This window comes from Peromyscus californicus, unplaced genomic scaffold (genome assembly GCF_007827085.1).
Source record: "Peromyscus californicus insignis strain IS unplaced genomic scaffold, ASM782708v3 Scaffold_8__1_contigs__length_139910024, whole genome shotgun sequence".
Classification (NCBI taxonomy): domain Eukaryota; kingdom Metazoa; phylum Chordata; class Mammalia; order Rodentia; family Cricetidae; genus Peromyscus; species Peromyscus californicus.
The window spans coordinates 69,104,304-69,119,308 of NW_026294606.1; the positions used below are offsets into that span (position 1 = coordinate 69,104,304).

Below are 15,005 nucleotides of genomic sequence, written 5' to 3' on the forward strand. Positions count from 1 at the left end.
TACTTGAGCGACCCCAAAGATTCCACCAAGGAACTGATACAGCTTATAAACACCTTCAGCAACATAGCAGGATACAAGATCAACTCAAAAAAATCAGTAGCCCTCCTATATACAATGGACAAAGAAGCGGAGAAGGAAATCAGAGATACATCACCCTTTATAATAGCCACAAATGACATAAAATACCTTGGGGTAACACTAACCAAGCAAGTGAAGGACCTATATGACAAGAACTTTAAGTCCCTGAACAAAGAAATTGAAGAAGATGTCAGAAAATGGAAAGATCTCCCATGCTCTTGGATAGGCAGGACTAACATAGTAAAAATGGCAATCTTACCAAAAGCAAGATACAGATTCAATGCAATCCCCATCAAAATACCAACACAATTCTTCACAGACCTGGAAAGAATAATACTCAACTTCATATGGAAAAACAAAAAACCCAGGATAGCCAAAAGAATCCTGTACAATAACACAACCTCTGGAGGCATCACGATCCTTGACTTCAAGCTCTACTATAGAGCTACAGTAATAAAAACGGCTTGGTACTGGCATAAAAACCGACATGTGGACCAATGGAATCGAATTGAAGACCCTGACATTAATCCGCACACCTATGAACATATAATTTTTGACAAAGAAGCCAAAAGTGCACAATGGAAAAAAGAAAGCATCTTCAACAAATGGTGCTGGCAAAACTGGATATCAACATGTAGAAGGCTACAAATAGATCCATATCTATCACCGTGCACAAAACTTAAGTCCAAGTGGATCAAGGACCTCAACATAAATCAGCTACTCTGAACCTGCTAGAAGAGAAAGTAGGAAGTAGTCTTGAACGCATTGGCATAGGAGACCACTTCCTAAATAGAACACCAGTAGCACAGACACTGAGAGAAACAATCAATCAATGGGACCTCTTGAAACTGAGAAGCTTTTGTAGAGCAAAAGATACAGTCAACAAGGCAAAGTGACAGCCTACAGAATGGGAAAAGATCTTCACCAACCCCACATCTGACAGAGGACTGATATCCAGAATATATAAGGAACTCAAGAATTTAGACATCAAAATGCCCAAGAGTCCAATTAAGAAATGGGCTATAGAACTAAACAGAGAATTCTCAACAGAGGAAACTCAAATGGCTGAAGGACATTTAAGGAATTGCTCAACATCCCTAATCATCAGGGAAATGCAAATCAAAACAACTCTGAGATACCACCTTACACCTGTCAGAATGGCTAAGATCAAAAACACTGAAGACACCTTATGCTGGAGAGGATGTGGAGCTAGGGGAACTCTCCTCCACTGCTGGTGGGAATGCAAGTTTGTACAACCACTTTGGAAATCAATATGGCGCTTTCTTAGAAAATTGGGAATCAATCTCCCCCAAGATCCAGCTATACCACTCTTGGGCATATACCCAAGGAATGCTCAACCACACCATAAGAGCACTTGTTCAGCTATGTTCATATCAGCATTGTTTGTAATAGCCAGAACATGGAAACAACCTAGATGCCCTTCAACTGAAGAATGGATAAACAAAATGTGGTACATATACACAATGGAATACTACTCAGCAGAGAAAAACAATGACAACATGAGGTTTGCAGACAAATGGGGGATGGATCTAGAAAAAATCATCCTGAGTGAGGTAACCCAGACTCAGAAAGACAAACATGGTATGTACTCACTCATAGCAGGATACTAGATGTGGAACAAGGATGACTGGACTGCTACTCCCATCACCAGGGAGGCTACCTGGAAAACAGGACCCCAAGAAAAACATGGGGATCGCCTAATACAGAGAAATGGGTCTATGCTTTAATCTAAGCAGTGTGTAGCCCAGAAAAGTCTTTTTTTGTTTTGTACTGGCAAAAGCTAAATCCACCACGCAGCTTAATGTGCCACTTGCAGAGGCCTCATTCCCGCCTTACAGCAGGTCGAGCGCGCACGCTTCGAAACCCACCAGTAGCTCAAACCGGTAACTGCCGCTCATTTGAGAGAGACAATTAGGAAGCTGTTTTTAGCTCCGTTTTAGAATCTTTTCTCAGGTTTTAGGTGGAAACTCTTGCCAACACGTTGGGCACCATTTGTAGCTAGAGTTTTCCTGCCTGGCCCACAGTCAGGACAAATCTCTCTCACCTGCCAGTCCCACAGCCACTCAGACCTGACCAAGTAAACACAGAGACTTATATTGCTTACAAACTGTATGGCCGTGCCAGGCTTCTTGATATCTGTTCTTACAGCTTAAATTAATCCATTTCCATAAATCTATACCCTGCCACGCAGCTCGTGGCTTACTGGCATCTTCACATGTTGCTTGTCCTGGTGGCGGCTGGCTGTGACTCTGACTCAGCCTTCCACTTCCCAGCTTTATTCTCCTCCTTGTCCCGCCTATACTTCCTGCCTGGCCACTGGCCAATCAGTGATTTATTTATTGACCAATGAGCAACACACTTTACATACAGACCATCCCACAGCAAGTGTATTACCTGGTTATATGAACATGATAGCTTTTTTCTCCCCTTCAGAACACCTATGATACTGCACTAACCGTCTTCATGTGACAATATGGATGACACAATGGATATGGGAGGAAGTGAAAGATGTGATCACTAGGATACTGTCATTTGCTGACTCGCATCTGTTTCCAGTGATCCTGGATCACTGAGCCTCAGCTGATTGCTATTGTATGCCAAGCTCAGATGACTGACGGCTCAGATCTATGTAGATGAAAAAATTTCTTTCTTTTTTGTTTGTTTTTCACATTCTTTGGAAGTGCAGGGCTGTCAGAAGTTATTGTTTTTCATTTGTTCATACTTGTTTGATTATGTATGTGCACATGTATGTGTACCTATGTACATGGAGCCCAGATATCAGTGGCATGTGTCTTTCCCAATCACCCACTACCTTATCTTGGGAAACAGGGTTCATAGCTGAACCTAGAGTTCACCAGTACAGCTAGACTAGCTGGCTAGTGGGCCCCAGGGAAGGAATCTGCCTGTCTCTACCTGTCCAATTCTGGAATCTCAGGCAAACACTGCCATGTCAGGCATTTTAAAATCAAGGTTCTGGGGATTGAACTCTGGTCTACAGGCCTGTGTAAGCACATTACATATAACCTCTCTTTCCAGCCCCATCTCTTTCTTTTTAATTCATCTAAGTGATGCAGAGGGTCTTCGTCTTCATCTGCAAATGATGCTACACACACTTTCTAGTCTTCATTTAACATGTTTGTATGTTTTTTTTTAAATCTCTTTGAAAAACTCCTATCACACCTGCTTGTGATTTGAATGACCAGCTACTGGTTCCTTTATATTTTCATGGCCAGTAGATTCTGGATAGCCAGATACATTATCTAATAAAGTTTTCAATTCCATTCCTTCTTGTTTCAAATAGCATTCCACTTTTGGAATAAGACCTTAGTGGAACCTTTCCATAAATGAAATGGCTGTCACCCATGATTTCTAATAATGTAGTCAGGATCTTGGCAGATGATTCTCATTTTTTGTTTGAGAACATGTGGGCTCTTCACTCCACACCCTTTCTGGTTTAACTATGTACCTTTCACTGTTGCCATAATATAGCAAGGTCATTTCTCCTGTGTTTTATGCCTAAGTACTTCCTTTGCACCCTAATCAACATGGACCTATTAGAAAGCTTCTAAAAAGCATGATTTTTTTTATCAAAGTTGAGAAATTGCTTTGGGTTTATTCTTTCTCTATAATCAACTTCATCAGCTCAGCCACAAATGTGTCGGCAGCTTCTCTATTGGCAAGCATAGCCTCTCCAGTGATTTGCAGGATATCAGTCCACACCTATCCCTGAACCTGTGTAACCATCTCTTTCTTACAATAAAGGGCTTGTTTCCCTTCACTTCAGGGAATCCTTTTGCCAGGTTTAGTGCTTGATAACATAATGGTATTTTCAGTGGGAACACATTTTCTGTTCATTTCTTCTCCTTGCAAATTTGATACCATTTCTATATTAACTGAACAATTATCATGCATTCCAATCATTACTTTTTCAATTTTGGATGTGACAGCAAAATTAAACAGGTTTTTCCTTCCTTATTATAACTTCAAAAATAGAAAATTTGTTCTCAGCATAAATCTTAGCAATTTAAGCATACATTTTAATTTTTCATTATCAGGTTCGTAACTTGGATATTTTCGCTTTGAAGGATAGCTCTGCGTGTTTACCTTGGAGAAGCTGAACACAAGTGCTATTGTGATGTAATTGATATTGTGAAAGTCAGTTTGATAACTGAGATGGCTACTAACATGACTAAACAGGTTATATGGTATGGATAGGCTGGACAAAGAGTGATTCATGTCCAAAATAAAATGATGCATGATTTCATCATGCTTCTCAGAATCATATGCAATTGAAAACTTACAGATTGTTTCTGGAATTTTCTATTTAGTGTTTTCAGACTACAGTTACCTGGAGGCAATAGAAACCAAGACTGCAGATAATTTGGGGGTTGGGAATGCTACAGTAATCCTCATTAACTTTACCTCGAAGTAATTTTTCATGACTATTCTTTTTGATTCAAACTGTCTTTTAACCCCTTTAAAGTGATCAACATTTCAAACACTAAATCATTTTATTGTTTAATTTTTCTCAAATTTTACGATGATACTGGGTTCATCTATGTTTAATGGTAGGTGATAATTTTTGTCTCTAATTTTGTGTGACGTTGACACGGGTATATCCATCTGCAGGAGGTTGAACTTGCTGCCTGATACAACTTTTCTTCTTCATTCATTAATATTGAATTCCTGTCTTGAGAGAGAAAATTCTTCTTTTCATTATAAACCCTTTCTCTCTCTTTTACATATCTTCTATATTTTAGCTCACAACATAACAGTCACCCAAGCATTAATGATATTGCTAATCTCTACTCTATTAAGCCAGAATGCATTTCCTTTGACTGTCATCTCCTTCACATGTAGCCTGAGTTCAGCTGCCTAATGTTCCTGTCCTTCCTCCACTCTTATGTACACTTTCTGGAGAAACAGCAGCAATGGATTAGTGAGTTTGTGAAGAGAACTTGAATGTGTGCTCCTGGCTCCCCAATTATTCTTTTCTTTTAGGAAGTGAATTGTGATAAGAAGCATAAGATTACTCAGTACTTTCTGGCTATATTTTCATGCAGGGAAGCTATGTTTCCAGGAACAGGTTATAACTTTGGGATGCTCTTGTTTTCATGTTTTTCACTGTGGACCTTATCTTTTTATATGCATAATTTTCTCTAGCATTGAGTTCATGTCTAAAGCTTTGGGGTTGTACTCTGACATCTGCCATATACTCAAACAGTTCTTAGTTGTCTCAGAACTTCAGCTGTGAAATGAGGTACTGTTGTTACACTTTCCTTAAATTTTCAACAATACCCATAATACCGAGTCCTGTTGATACTAGTTGTGTAATATAGATCAGGCTCTTGTTTACTGTTTCCTAGCATCTTTGCTTTGGTTTATTACTTTCCCATATAGCAGAAACCATGGGATTCTTTGGGTTCCTCCATGTCAAAGCCAGCTCCAGTACATCCTTTATAGCAATGCCAAGAAGTAATACATCTTGAAATAGACATTTCCTACCTTGTTATTTCTCCATAGCTTATTGAAGTTATTCCAGACATAATTTTGTCTCAAGTGACTTTTTTTCAACTGGTATCTACTATTGTAAACTTCTATTATTAATGACTCAACAGTGTACATTCTTTTTTTTCTTTATTAAGAAATTTTCTACTCACTCTACATACTATCCACAGATTCCCCCCTCCTCCCTTCTCCCAACCCGCAGCCCTCTTTCCCAAGCTACCCCATATCCCTACATCCCTCAAATCGAGGTCTCCCATGGGGAGTCAGCAGAGCCCAGCACACTGAGCCTAGGCAGGTCCAAGCCTCTTCTCACTGCATCAAGGCTGTGCAAGGTGTCACACCACAGGCACCATTCTTACCATTTGAAACTGTACTCATGCCAAACTTTCATAGTATTCAAAACAAGGAGAAACAAAACACTCCAGTCTACCCCTCTTCCACCACATAGATAATCCTTTTATTGCCTATAAAGACTTTCTATCCTTAATTCTTTTGATTGATGAACTTATCATTCTCAAAGAGTTAATTTTGGCCTCACTTTGCCAAGAATTCTTTCTTAATTTCCGTATCTTATATGTGTTTTTCCCCCATGTTTTTCTAATAAACAGTGAAACATTTCACTTATTTATTTGTTTCTGCATTCTATTTTTTGTTCATTCTTCCACTCATTTGCTCATCCATCCCTTCACTTGCCTACGATAGTGAGCATGTCTACCATACACCACAATTTGGGAATTGTGCTGTGGATGCAGGTTAAATGGACAGGTATGCAGAGTCATCCTTTACATCATCAATGCACCCTATGGAATTAATACAATGCACGTTTGATGTCATTGCCCAGTAATGGGATTTCTTTTGTACCATATTTTGCTTTAGACTTTGCTATATCTACCATTGCATGATACAGAGTTGTCTCTAGACTGTTTTATCAAACAACTTAATACAAAATTAATAAACTTCTATAAGTTTGTTCCAATTTCTATGATTTAAGAAGATAGAAACTTACTTGTTTAAAAAGCTTTTTAAAAAGGACTTCTGGTTGGGATCTGTCCTGAAAGCTTGAACCAACAAAAATAACAAAGATAAGATTCATGGGAACTGTGAAAGAATAAAGTTGTGTGTAGATTTTTTGGTTTTGTTTTTGTGTACTATACTTGAAGATCCACTAAGACATTAGCTCTGGCTCTAGATGCTAGCACCTACCGCTGTCTCGGCTCCTACTCATTTTCCAAGACTTTTTATTGGATTTCCCTTTAATTTGTATTTGAGTTGTCTTTCCTTTTTAATCATTGAAATCTATCAAATCTTTCACCTACTTTTACAATTAAAAAATATTCAGACTTTCTGCCTTTGATAAGACAAGGTCCCAAAATTTGAGTGCTGAAATGATTTTAACACAGTAGTAAATACTATCAAATATCCCTCATAAAACTGCATAACATAATTAGAATTGCCAAGGTTCCAAAACATTTAAGAAAACTACAAGGCATGCTGTATGATGCCTCTGTGTTATTTTTCCCAAGGTAATTTGCCAATGGACATTCCAAGTCCACCAGAAACTTCAGTTCCGGTGACCTTGCCTCCAAACAACTGCACAGATGATGAATTTGTCTGTAGGTCTAACGGTCACTGTGTTGGAAAAATTCAGAAATGTGACTTCAGATATGACTGCCCTGACAAATCAGATGAGTCATCTTGTGGTAGGTGAATTCCTAACTTCTGCATGTTTTATATGTAAAACTTCTGTTTTTATGAATTGTACCTCTTCTGCATCTACCCCCTCCAGGTATTCCTATATATTCAAGTGAGAAGTATTTAGGAATGGGCCACTATAATATACTTAAAAGGTTAACTATTTGATTTTCCCCCCAGGAAAATGCCCACAAAAATAAAGAATACTATAATGAAAATGTTGATAGATCCAAAACAGAGAAAAATATATGCTAGCCTAATCTAAGCATTTTATAGCCTTATGTCACAGAGTTTTCAAAATGTCTCATGGACATTTATTCATGTAAGAATTATTTATATAAACATTATGCTACAATATTCACCATATATTTTTCTATTGATCTTAATAGGCAAATGTCTTCATTGAATGTTTTAGATATAAAACTGCTGTTTTCATGAACTGTACTGTACCTCTTCTGCATCCATCCTTCCCTTAGGTATTCCTATATTATCAAGTGAGAAGGATTTAGGAATGAGGCACTATAATACACTTGAATTAGATTAACTATTTCAAATTTTTCCCTAGGCAAATGCACACAAAATAAAGAATACTGTAGAAAATACGTTGAGTTCACAAGAAGAGTAATTTTTGTACATGTGAGATGTGTTCATATGTCTTGGTAAAATATAGTTCTCATTTATTGGTACCTGCCAATTCATGCCTCTTCTTAAATGGATCAGCAACAGAGTATTTAATTTAAAATTGAACTTTACAGCCAAAGATACAGATGGAGGAAGCAAAATTAACAGATGCCTGGGAAGTGAAACACAGAGTCAGACAGAACAAATACTTCGCAGTATCTTTTCCTTCTATGCTTTAATTGACTGGTATATAAATTTACAACACTACAGTATTGATCAGGAGTCTTCATCATAAGGATTACAAACATGCCAATGTCACAAAGCATAGTGAAATCCTCATCTATCTTCATCAGTGTGTCAAGAAGTCTAGGGTTTAAGAATTCTAGTAAAAGTAAATTTTTTTCACTTAACTTAGAAAAAAATTCTTAATGTGTAACTATACCACAAATCTAGACTAAACGTCGTAAATTCAAAACTGGTGCATGTCATAAATGAGATGGCTGTAACTCTTTCAAGGTGTCCTGGGATTTATATTATATTATGTATCACAAATGGAAGATAATGAGATAGAAGATGCGGTATCCAGACTTTCTCATGGGAAGCAACAAAATATATGTGAGCAGTAACAGATTTAAAGGTTTGCAAAAAAACCCTAACCTATTACACACAGTGAATGTTTTTTATAAATATAGTCTGTAGTCTTCAACTTTGCCAGTTTAGTATTGCCATTTCTTATTACATGATATCTAATAGATTATTTAAAAGTAATTATAAGTATTTACTCATTTTTGATATCACAGAGTCTCTTTGATTTGAATACCTAAGATTTTCAAATACACTGTATGGCCTTCATTGTCTATATCTTTGTAAGATGAACTATTATAATGAACTTATTTATAACTTACAGGTTCAGAATCTCTAATATGTTTTTAAAAGTTTTGTTATGACCACTTACCATGACACCTGCCATTTAAATATATTTTCATTGGTATATATTACTGTTAACTGTAGGTATCATGACGTATAGTAGATCTCTACATTCTATTATTGGTGGTTGATGTTTTATGTGAATTATTTTACAAGTGAACAGTTCTTATCATTTCAGCAATGTAAAGAACTGTTATTGAGTCTTAATCTCTTCACAAGATAAATATACACAACATGTATTAATATCAGAGTTTAACACCCAAATGCCATGTGTCACTGCACATTTTGAAAAGGGTTATTTTATATTTATCATGATAATAAATATATGAACTTATATATTTAAGGTTTTCAACTGTGGCATACCATGACTGTTAATGAATTCAGAAAAATGAGTTGATGTCAGGTTTTCTATAGCACACATAAAAACTCATTGAATTGATTCTGTTTTTACTCAAGCAAGAGTGATGTTGACATAGATGGATACGTGTACACATTTAGCAAGAGAAGGAAGAGAAAAAGGAGGGAAAGAGGGAGAATTTAGAAAGCATTTTCGTGTGAAAATCATTGGAGTTCTAATTTTTTTTTTTTTACATCAGAATACAATCATTACAAGAATCTTAAAAACTTTAAAGGTAATAAGACCAATATAAATGTTATTGTAAATCACATTGCTTTGAAATCAAATGCTTTTTAATTTACACTGACATCTTCAGGATTAAGCCAAAGTTAAGCAGGATATTACCATGGACAAAGAAGAGCCAGCAGGTCAGAACTTGAAGGTCATTCAGGCAGCAGAAATGCCAACTGTGAAGAGATGGGAAATAGATGCTCTAGGAGCTAATTAACATCTCACCTCCTAGAGTGAGCACAGTGTTAATATATGCATTCATTCCTGTATTTTACTTTCTATGGAGATTCAAATAAAAATGAACCTCAATTTTTAAATACTTTTCTTGTGGTTATATAAAACATTTGCCTAAATATTTTATTAGTGCTTAAAACGTACAGGTTGGGAACTAGGGAGATGATTCAGTGGTAAAGTGCTTGCTGAGTAAGCATGAGAGCCTGTGTTTGATGCCCAGAACCCACATAAAAGCCAGGTGTGATAGCTTAGTCTTGTAAGCGCAGAGATCCAGAGATAGGAAAGTTAAGATTCACTGAGGCATGCTGGCCAGCTGTCCTCATCTAATTGACAAATAGCAGGATAAATGCAAGATTCCGCCTCAAACGAGTAAGTTGGACAGCACCTGAGAAGCAACACCCAAGGGTGATATGTGCCATGCACCCACAGGAACACACACACACACACACACACACACACACACACACACACACACACACACACTAATACATAGACACATAAACACACAGACACACACACAGACATATACACACAGACACTTACATGCACATATACACATACACACATAGAGACACACACACAAACACACACACACACACACACATATATACATAGACACACACACAAACACACGCACACACACACTTTGTAGTATGAATTTTAAAATGGAGTATAAGAAAGTACTGCAGAGTGTAAATTTCCCCTTCCTGACATGTTCAATGTGATTAGCTCATCTTGTCTTTGTTCTGTTTTATTCAAGTGCTGGAGGTTTGTACATTTGAAGAGAGAGACCTATGTAAATGGTACCAGCCAAAGCCAGCAAATTCACTCCATGATTCAAATACATTCAGGTGGGGACTCGGTAAGGGGATCAGTATTCATCATGGGGAAGAAAACCACAGACCATCAGTAGATCATACAAAGTAAGTGGCTACATATTTTCAAAGTGTTTCTTCAGAAATATTGTTCTGACCCACCTCATCCCAGGTTAGTGTTATTGAAGAGGTTAACATAGTGTCCAGGAACAAGAGATTTGAATGCATTCTTTTACACTATACCAGAAAAAAAAAAAAAAAACCTTAAAAGCAAATGTGGCAGGCAAGATGCCTCAGTGGGTAGGTAAAGGCACTGGCTGCCAACCATGAGGGCCTGAGTCCAAATCTTCAGGACACAAACGGTAGAAAGAGAGACCAGTTCCCACAAACTGTGCTCCAACTTCCATAGATACACCGTTTTATGCAAGCATCTATGTGTAGACATGTGTATGTGCATACATAGAATCACAGAAACACACACACAAACGCACACATATACAATTGAAAGCAAGGAATGATTCTGAGATTGCCATAGAAACTAGACACAAACATAGCATTAAAGTAAAAATATGTACCATTTTAATAACCCCTCTCTGTGAAAAGCTCAGGAATTTGTTATTTATTTATTCATTTATTTGTGCCTCTGCCTATGGCCTTTAATATTCTAGTCAAGAATTCTGCAACTTAGCTACATTTCTACCATAAAAACTACTGCTATTTTTTTTTTTTTAAGTATTGAGGCTGATGAGATATCTCACTCAGTAAAAATGCTGAGGAAGTAGAGACAGGCAGAATTTTGTGTCTCCTTGTCCTACTTGGAAAGTTCCAAGCTAGGGAAGGACTTGTCTCAAAAATAAGGTAGATGATGTCCTGAGAAAGGACATGGAGTTGACCTCTGGAATCCAAATACATATACACACAGTTGCATGTATAACCTCATACATGCACCTGTTCACACAAAAATGCACACATACTTGAACACACACACACACACACACACACACACATACACAAAGTAAAATCCACTCATCATTCTTCTCTCTGAATGCTATCCATTTTTTTCTACATATGTCTTTCCTTTTTCAATTAATTTAATTTCCTCCCAATTTCTCCTTTTTCTCATTCTTTGTGTTTCATACACATATAAACACAGACAAACATTCAGACTTTCTTCATAGACCTATGAACATATTTTGTCCAGTATTTGGTAAACCATGTGATTAAATACTATCTACAGCGTAACTTGTATTTTACTATAGGGACAATCCATAATTTATTAATTTGTACCCATTCTTGGACTCCCCAATTAATTTAATTTTCTACAATGATATTAGCTATGAGAAGGTAAGCAGATATAGTGTATGTTGTCTGAGATACATTGTCTTAATGGGGGATTGACAAAGGAATGAACTATGAGTCTAGTTTTCAGTGAGGCAAAGATGTAAAGCATAGCCTGTGAATTATAGAGAAAGTGGAAATGGAAGGGATTAGTAAATGGTGGGTGGGCTCTTTCTGCATGCAGGACAAATGAAACAGCACTGAGCTGGTGATGCTCAGAAAGAGAGCTCTCTCTCTCAGACAGACAGTGCAAGAGCAAAGCAGATGGCAGTGTCACTTTTTCCTTATTGGATTCACCTTTAAACCATTTGTTCAGTGTAATATTTCTCATTTTTAGAACTATGTGAATGTTTCATACCTTTGAAGGCAAGCTTTATGGCTAGTATAGCAACTACTCTGTCTCTTGGCTTCCTTTTTATTTTATATATTACATTTTACAAATTAATTTCACCATAGTGACTACGTGTACAAAGTAAAAAATATGAAAGAAAATTGATAGTCTCATGATGACAAAGATTTCCCATTTGCAGTAACCCCAACCCAATTTGCTGGAGCGACCTTAATTTGTTCTAAGATAGTAGAAATGTTCATCTGCACATTTATTAGGCACTGGTTAGTTCATATTTGTAAAATAGTATGTTTGCATATTCTATAATCATGTCTTCTATTCTAAAAGGATATTAATTTTTCTTAACAGAAATGGAGATTCTTTTTCCCCAAGTCTCCTGCTCCTCTTCCCCATCTTCCTGAATATATTAGTCCATGATTTCATTTGATTTTGTTTTTTATGTGTTTTGTCTTATATGGGAGGTACTATGAGTCTAGTTTTCAGTGAGGCAAAGATGTAAAGCATCTTTGTAGTTTTGAATGGTTTGGAAATTGCTATAAAGACAGGCTGACCACAAGTCACAGAAGTCTATCTGCCTCTGCCTCCTGAGTGCTTGAATTATAGGGATGTGCCCCATATCTGGTGATTCCACTTAATTATTATAGTTCAGCAATATTGTATCTTTTTTTCAATCTATAGCTACATGTGAAGTGATTTATACATTTTTCTTTACAGGGAAATTAACAGTTACCTCATCTTTTATTTCCTTTGTGTGTTTTGCCTAATCCACTCTTTTAAGCATGTAAGATAACTCATCTTCCCAGACTCTTTTTTTCTAGAAAAGCTGTCACTGCAGCTCTTTGCCAGATAGTCCTCTGAATTCCCTCTGACCTGCCAGAGTTCTTTTTGTAGGCTCCATCTTCATCTACCAAATAAGTACAAAATCCCTACAACTCTAAGCCCTGTGACTTCCTATCCTTGGCTAGGCCTGCACTTCCTGTATCATCTGCTTTTTTATGCTCCCTTACTGTTTGTGTATCTCTTTAAATATTAGGAATTTTTCACATGTGATGCCCTTTGGGTTTCTAGTAATGTTAAAGTGTAAGATGTTAAACGTTAACTAGAGAATTGAATCAAACTCTGATATGGAACTCTTCAGTGTCATGTGATGAATTTATCACTTGCTAGTACATGGCTCCATGTTGATTTTTAAAATATGTATTGTTGTGAGATATTCAATCACACTGTGAGTCCTGAGTTTGTGTTTGTGTTAATTAAATAAAATCAACATTGGGTCATGAGAGAGAACCACCAGCTAGTTGAAAGAAAGAGATCATAGAGAGTCAGAGGGGGTCTGGAGATGGATAGAGAGACACACAGGGAGTAATAGGGAGAACTTTGAGTGTTGTGGTCCTGTTTGGTTTGGAGCAGTAGAAGAGATGCTGTCTTTCTGAGATGCTGGGAAAGAGAGAAGGTCGGCTAGTTGGTCCTCAACCTCTCTAAGCTAGCAGGTTCTCACCCCAGCCTCTGGCTCCTGATTCTTATCGATAAATAAAATGATAGTATTTAGTTAAAAACTACATTTGGTGGCAGTGGCAGGAGGTGGATCCCGTGGGAATGTATGCTTTCTAATTTTAAATGGTTAAATGTGACTTTCCCTAATGTTTTATTCCTCATGTACTATACTTAGTAAAAAAACAAAACCTTTTCCACCTTAAAATTGTATAATTATTCTATTTATGTACAATTATTCTGGCTACTTTGAATCAGGGCCTGTTTGAAATATCAATTTGGCCTGGGAAGAAAGAGGCCTTACAATTTAAAAAACAGAGGAGGAATGTTTTGGTTTGACTCAGGTAAGCATATAAATTTTTTTTAAAGTGACAATGTAATTCAACATTAATTATGACCATGTTTTCCCATCTTAACACGCCCTTTTCTGATTCTCTAGTTTCTATCTTTATTATTTTAATTGAGCTTTTTCTGTGTCATTTTTGTTACTTCTCATCATTTATTTTGTTCTGTTTTTCCAGAGCCCAGTAGCTAACACCTGTCTTCTTTTGTACTCCACAAGTGTACCCAGTGTTCACAACCCACAAGCTCTACTCTTCCTCCTTTTCTAAATCTGATTTCAGGGGAGCTTTGCTGAATTCCATAAAGGGAACCCCTGTTTACATTACAGTTTCCACAGGTAAGACTGAAAGACCCCTCAGCTTCTATGACTGCTGCTTCAAGAAAATATGTTACTCCATCCCTGGTCACTTTGGTCAAAGTGGTCTTGTGTAGCTAGAGTTTTCCTACCTGGCCCACAGTCAGGACAAATCTCTCTCACCTGCCAGTCCCACAGCTGCTCAGACCTGACCAAGTAAATACAGAGACTTATATTGGTTACAAATTGTATGGCGATGGCAGGCTTCTTGCTAACTGTTCTTATAGCTTAAATTAATCCATTTCTATTAATCTATACCTTGCCACGTGGCTCGTGGCTTACCGGCATCTTCACATGCTGTTTGTCATCGTGGTGGCTGGCAGTGTCTCTCTGACTCAGCCTTCCACTTCCCAGCTTTATTCTCCTCCTTGTCCTGCCTATACTTCTTGCCTAGCCAATAGCCAATCAGTGTTTTATTTATTAACCAATCAGCAACACATTTGCCATACAGAACATCTCACAGCACTTCCCTTTTTTTTTTCTCAAAAAGGAAGGTTTTAACCTTAACAAAGTAAAATTACATATAATTTGGGAATTTGGGCATAGCTTCTCTTACTACTTCCTGCTGGAGGGGGGCACTGTATCTTATGGGGACACAAAGAAAAT

The 15,005-nt window shown here is 37.2% G+C and overlaps 1 protein-coding gene across 1 annotated transcript in view; it reads left to right on the forward strand.

The window, feature by feature from the left end:
* Positions 1-15,005, forward strand: part of Malrd1 (MAM and LDL receptor class A domain containing 1) — a 605,236-nt gene that overhangs the window by 210,785 nt on the left and 379,446 nt on the right. The window contains exons 19-20 of the mRNA XM_052729219.1: positions 7,131-7,307; positions 10,470-10,632. Coding sequence (XP_052585179.1) covers positions 7,131-7,307; positions 10,470-10,632 — 340 coding nt within the window. The remainder of the gene's footprint in view (positions 1-7,130; positions 7,308-10,469; positions 10,633-15,005) is intronic.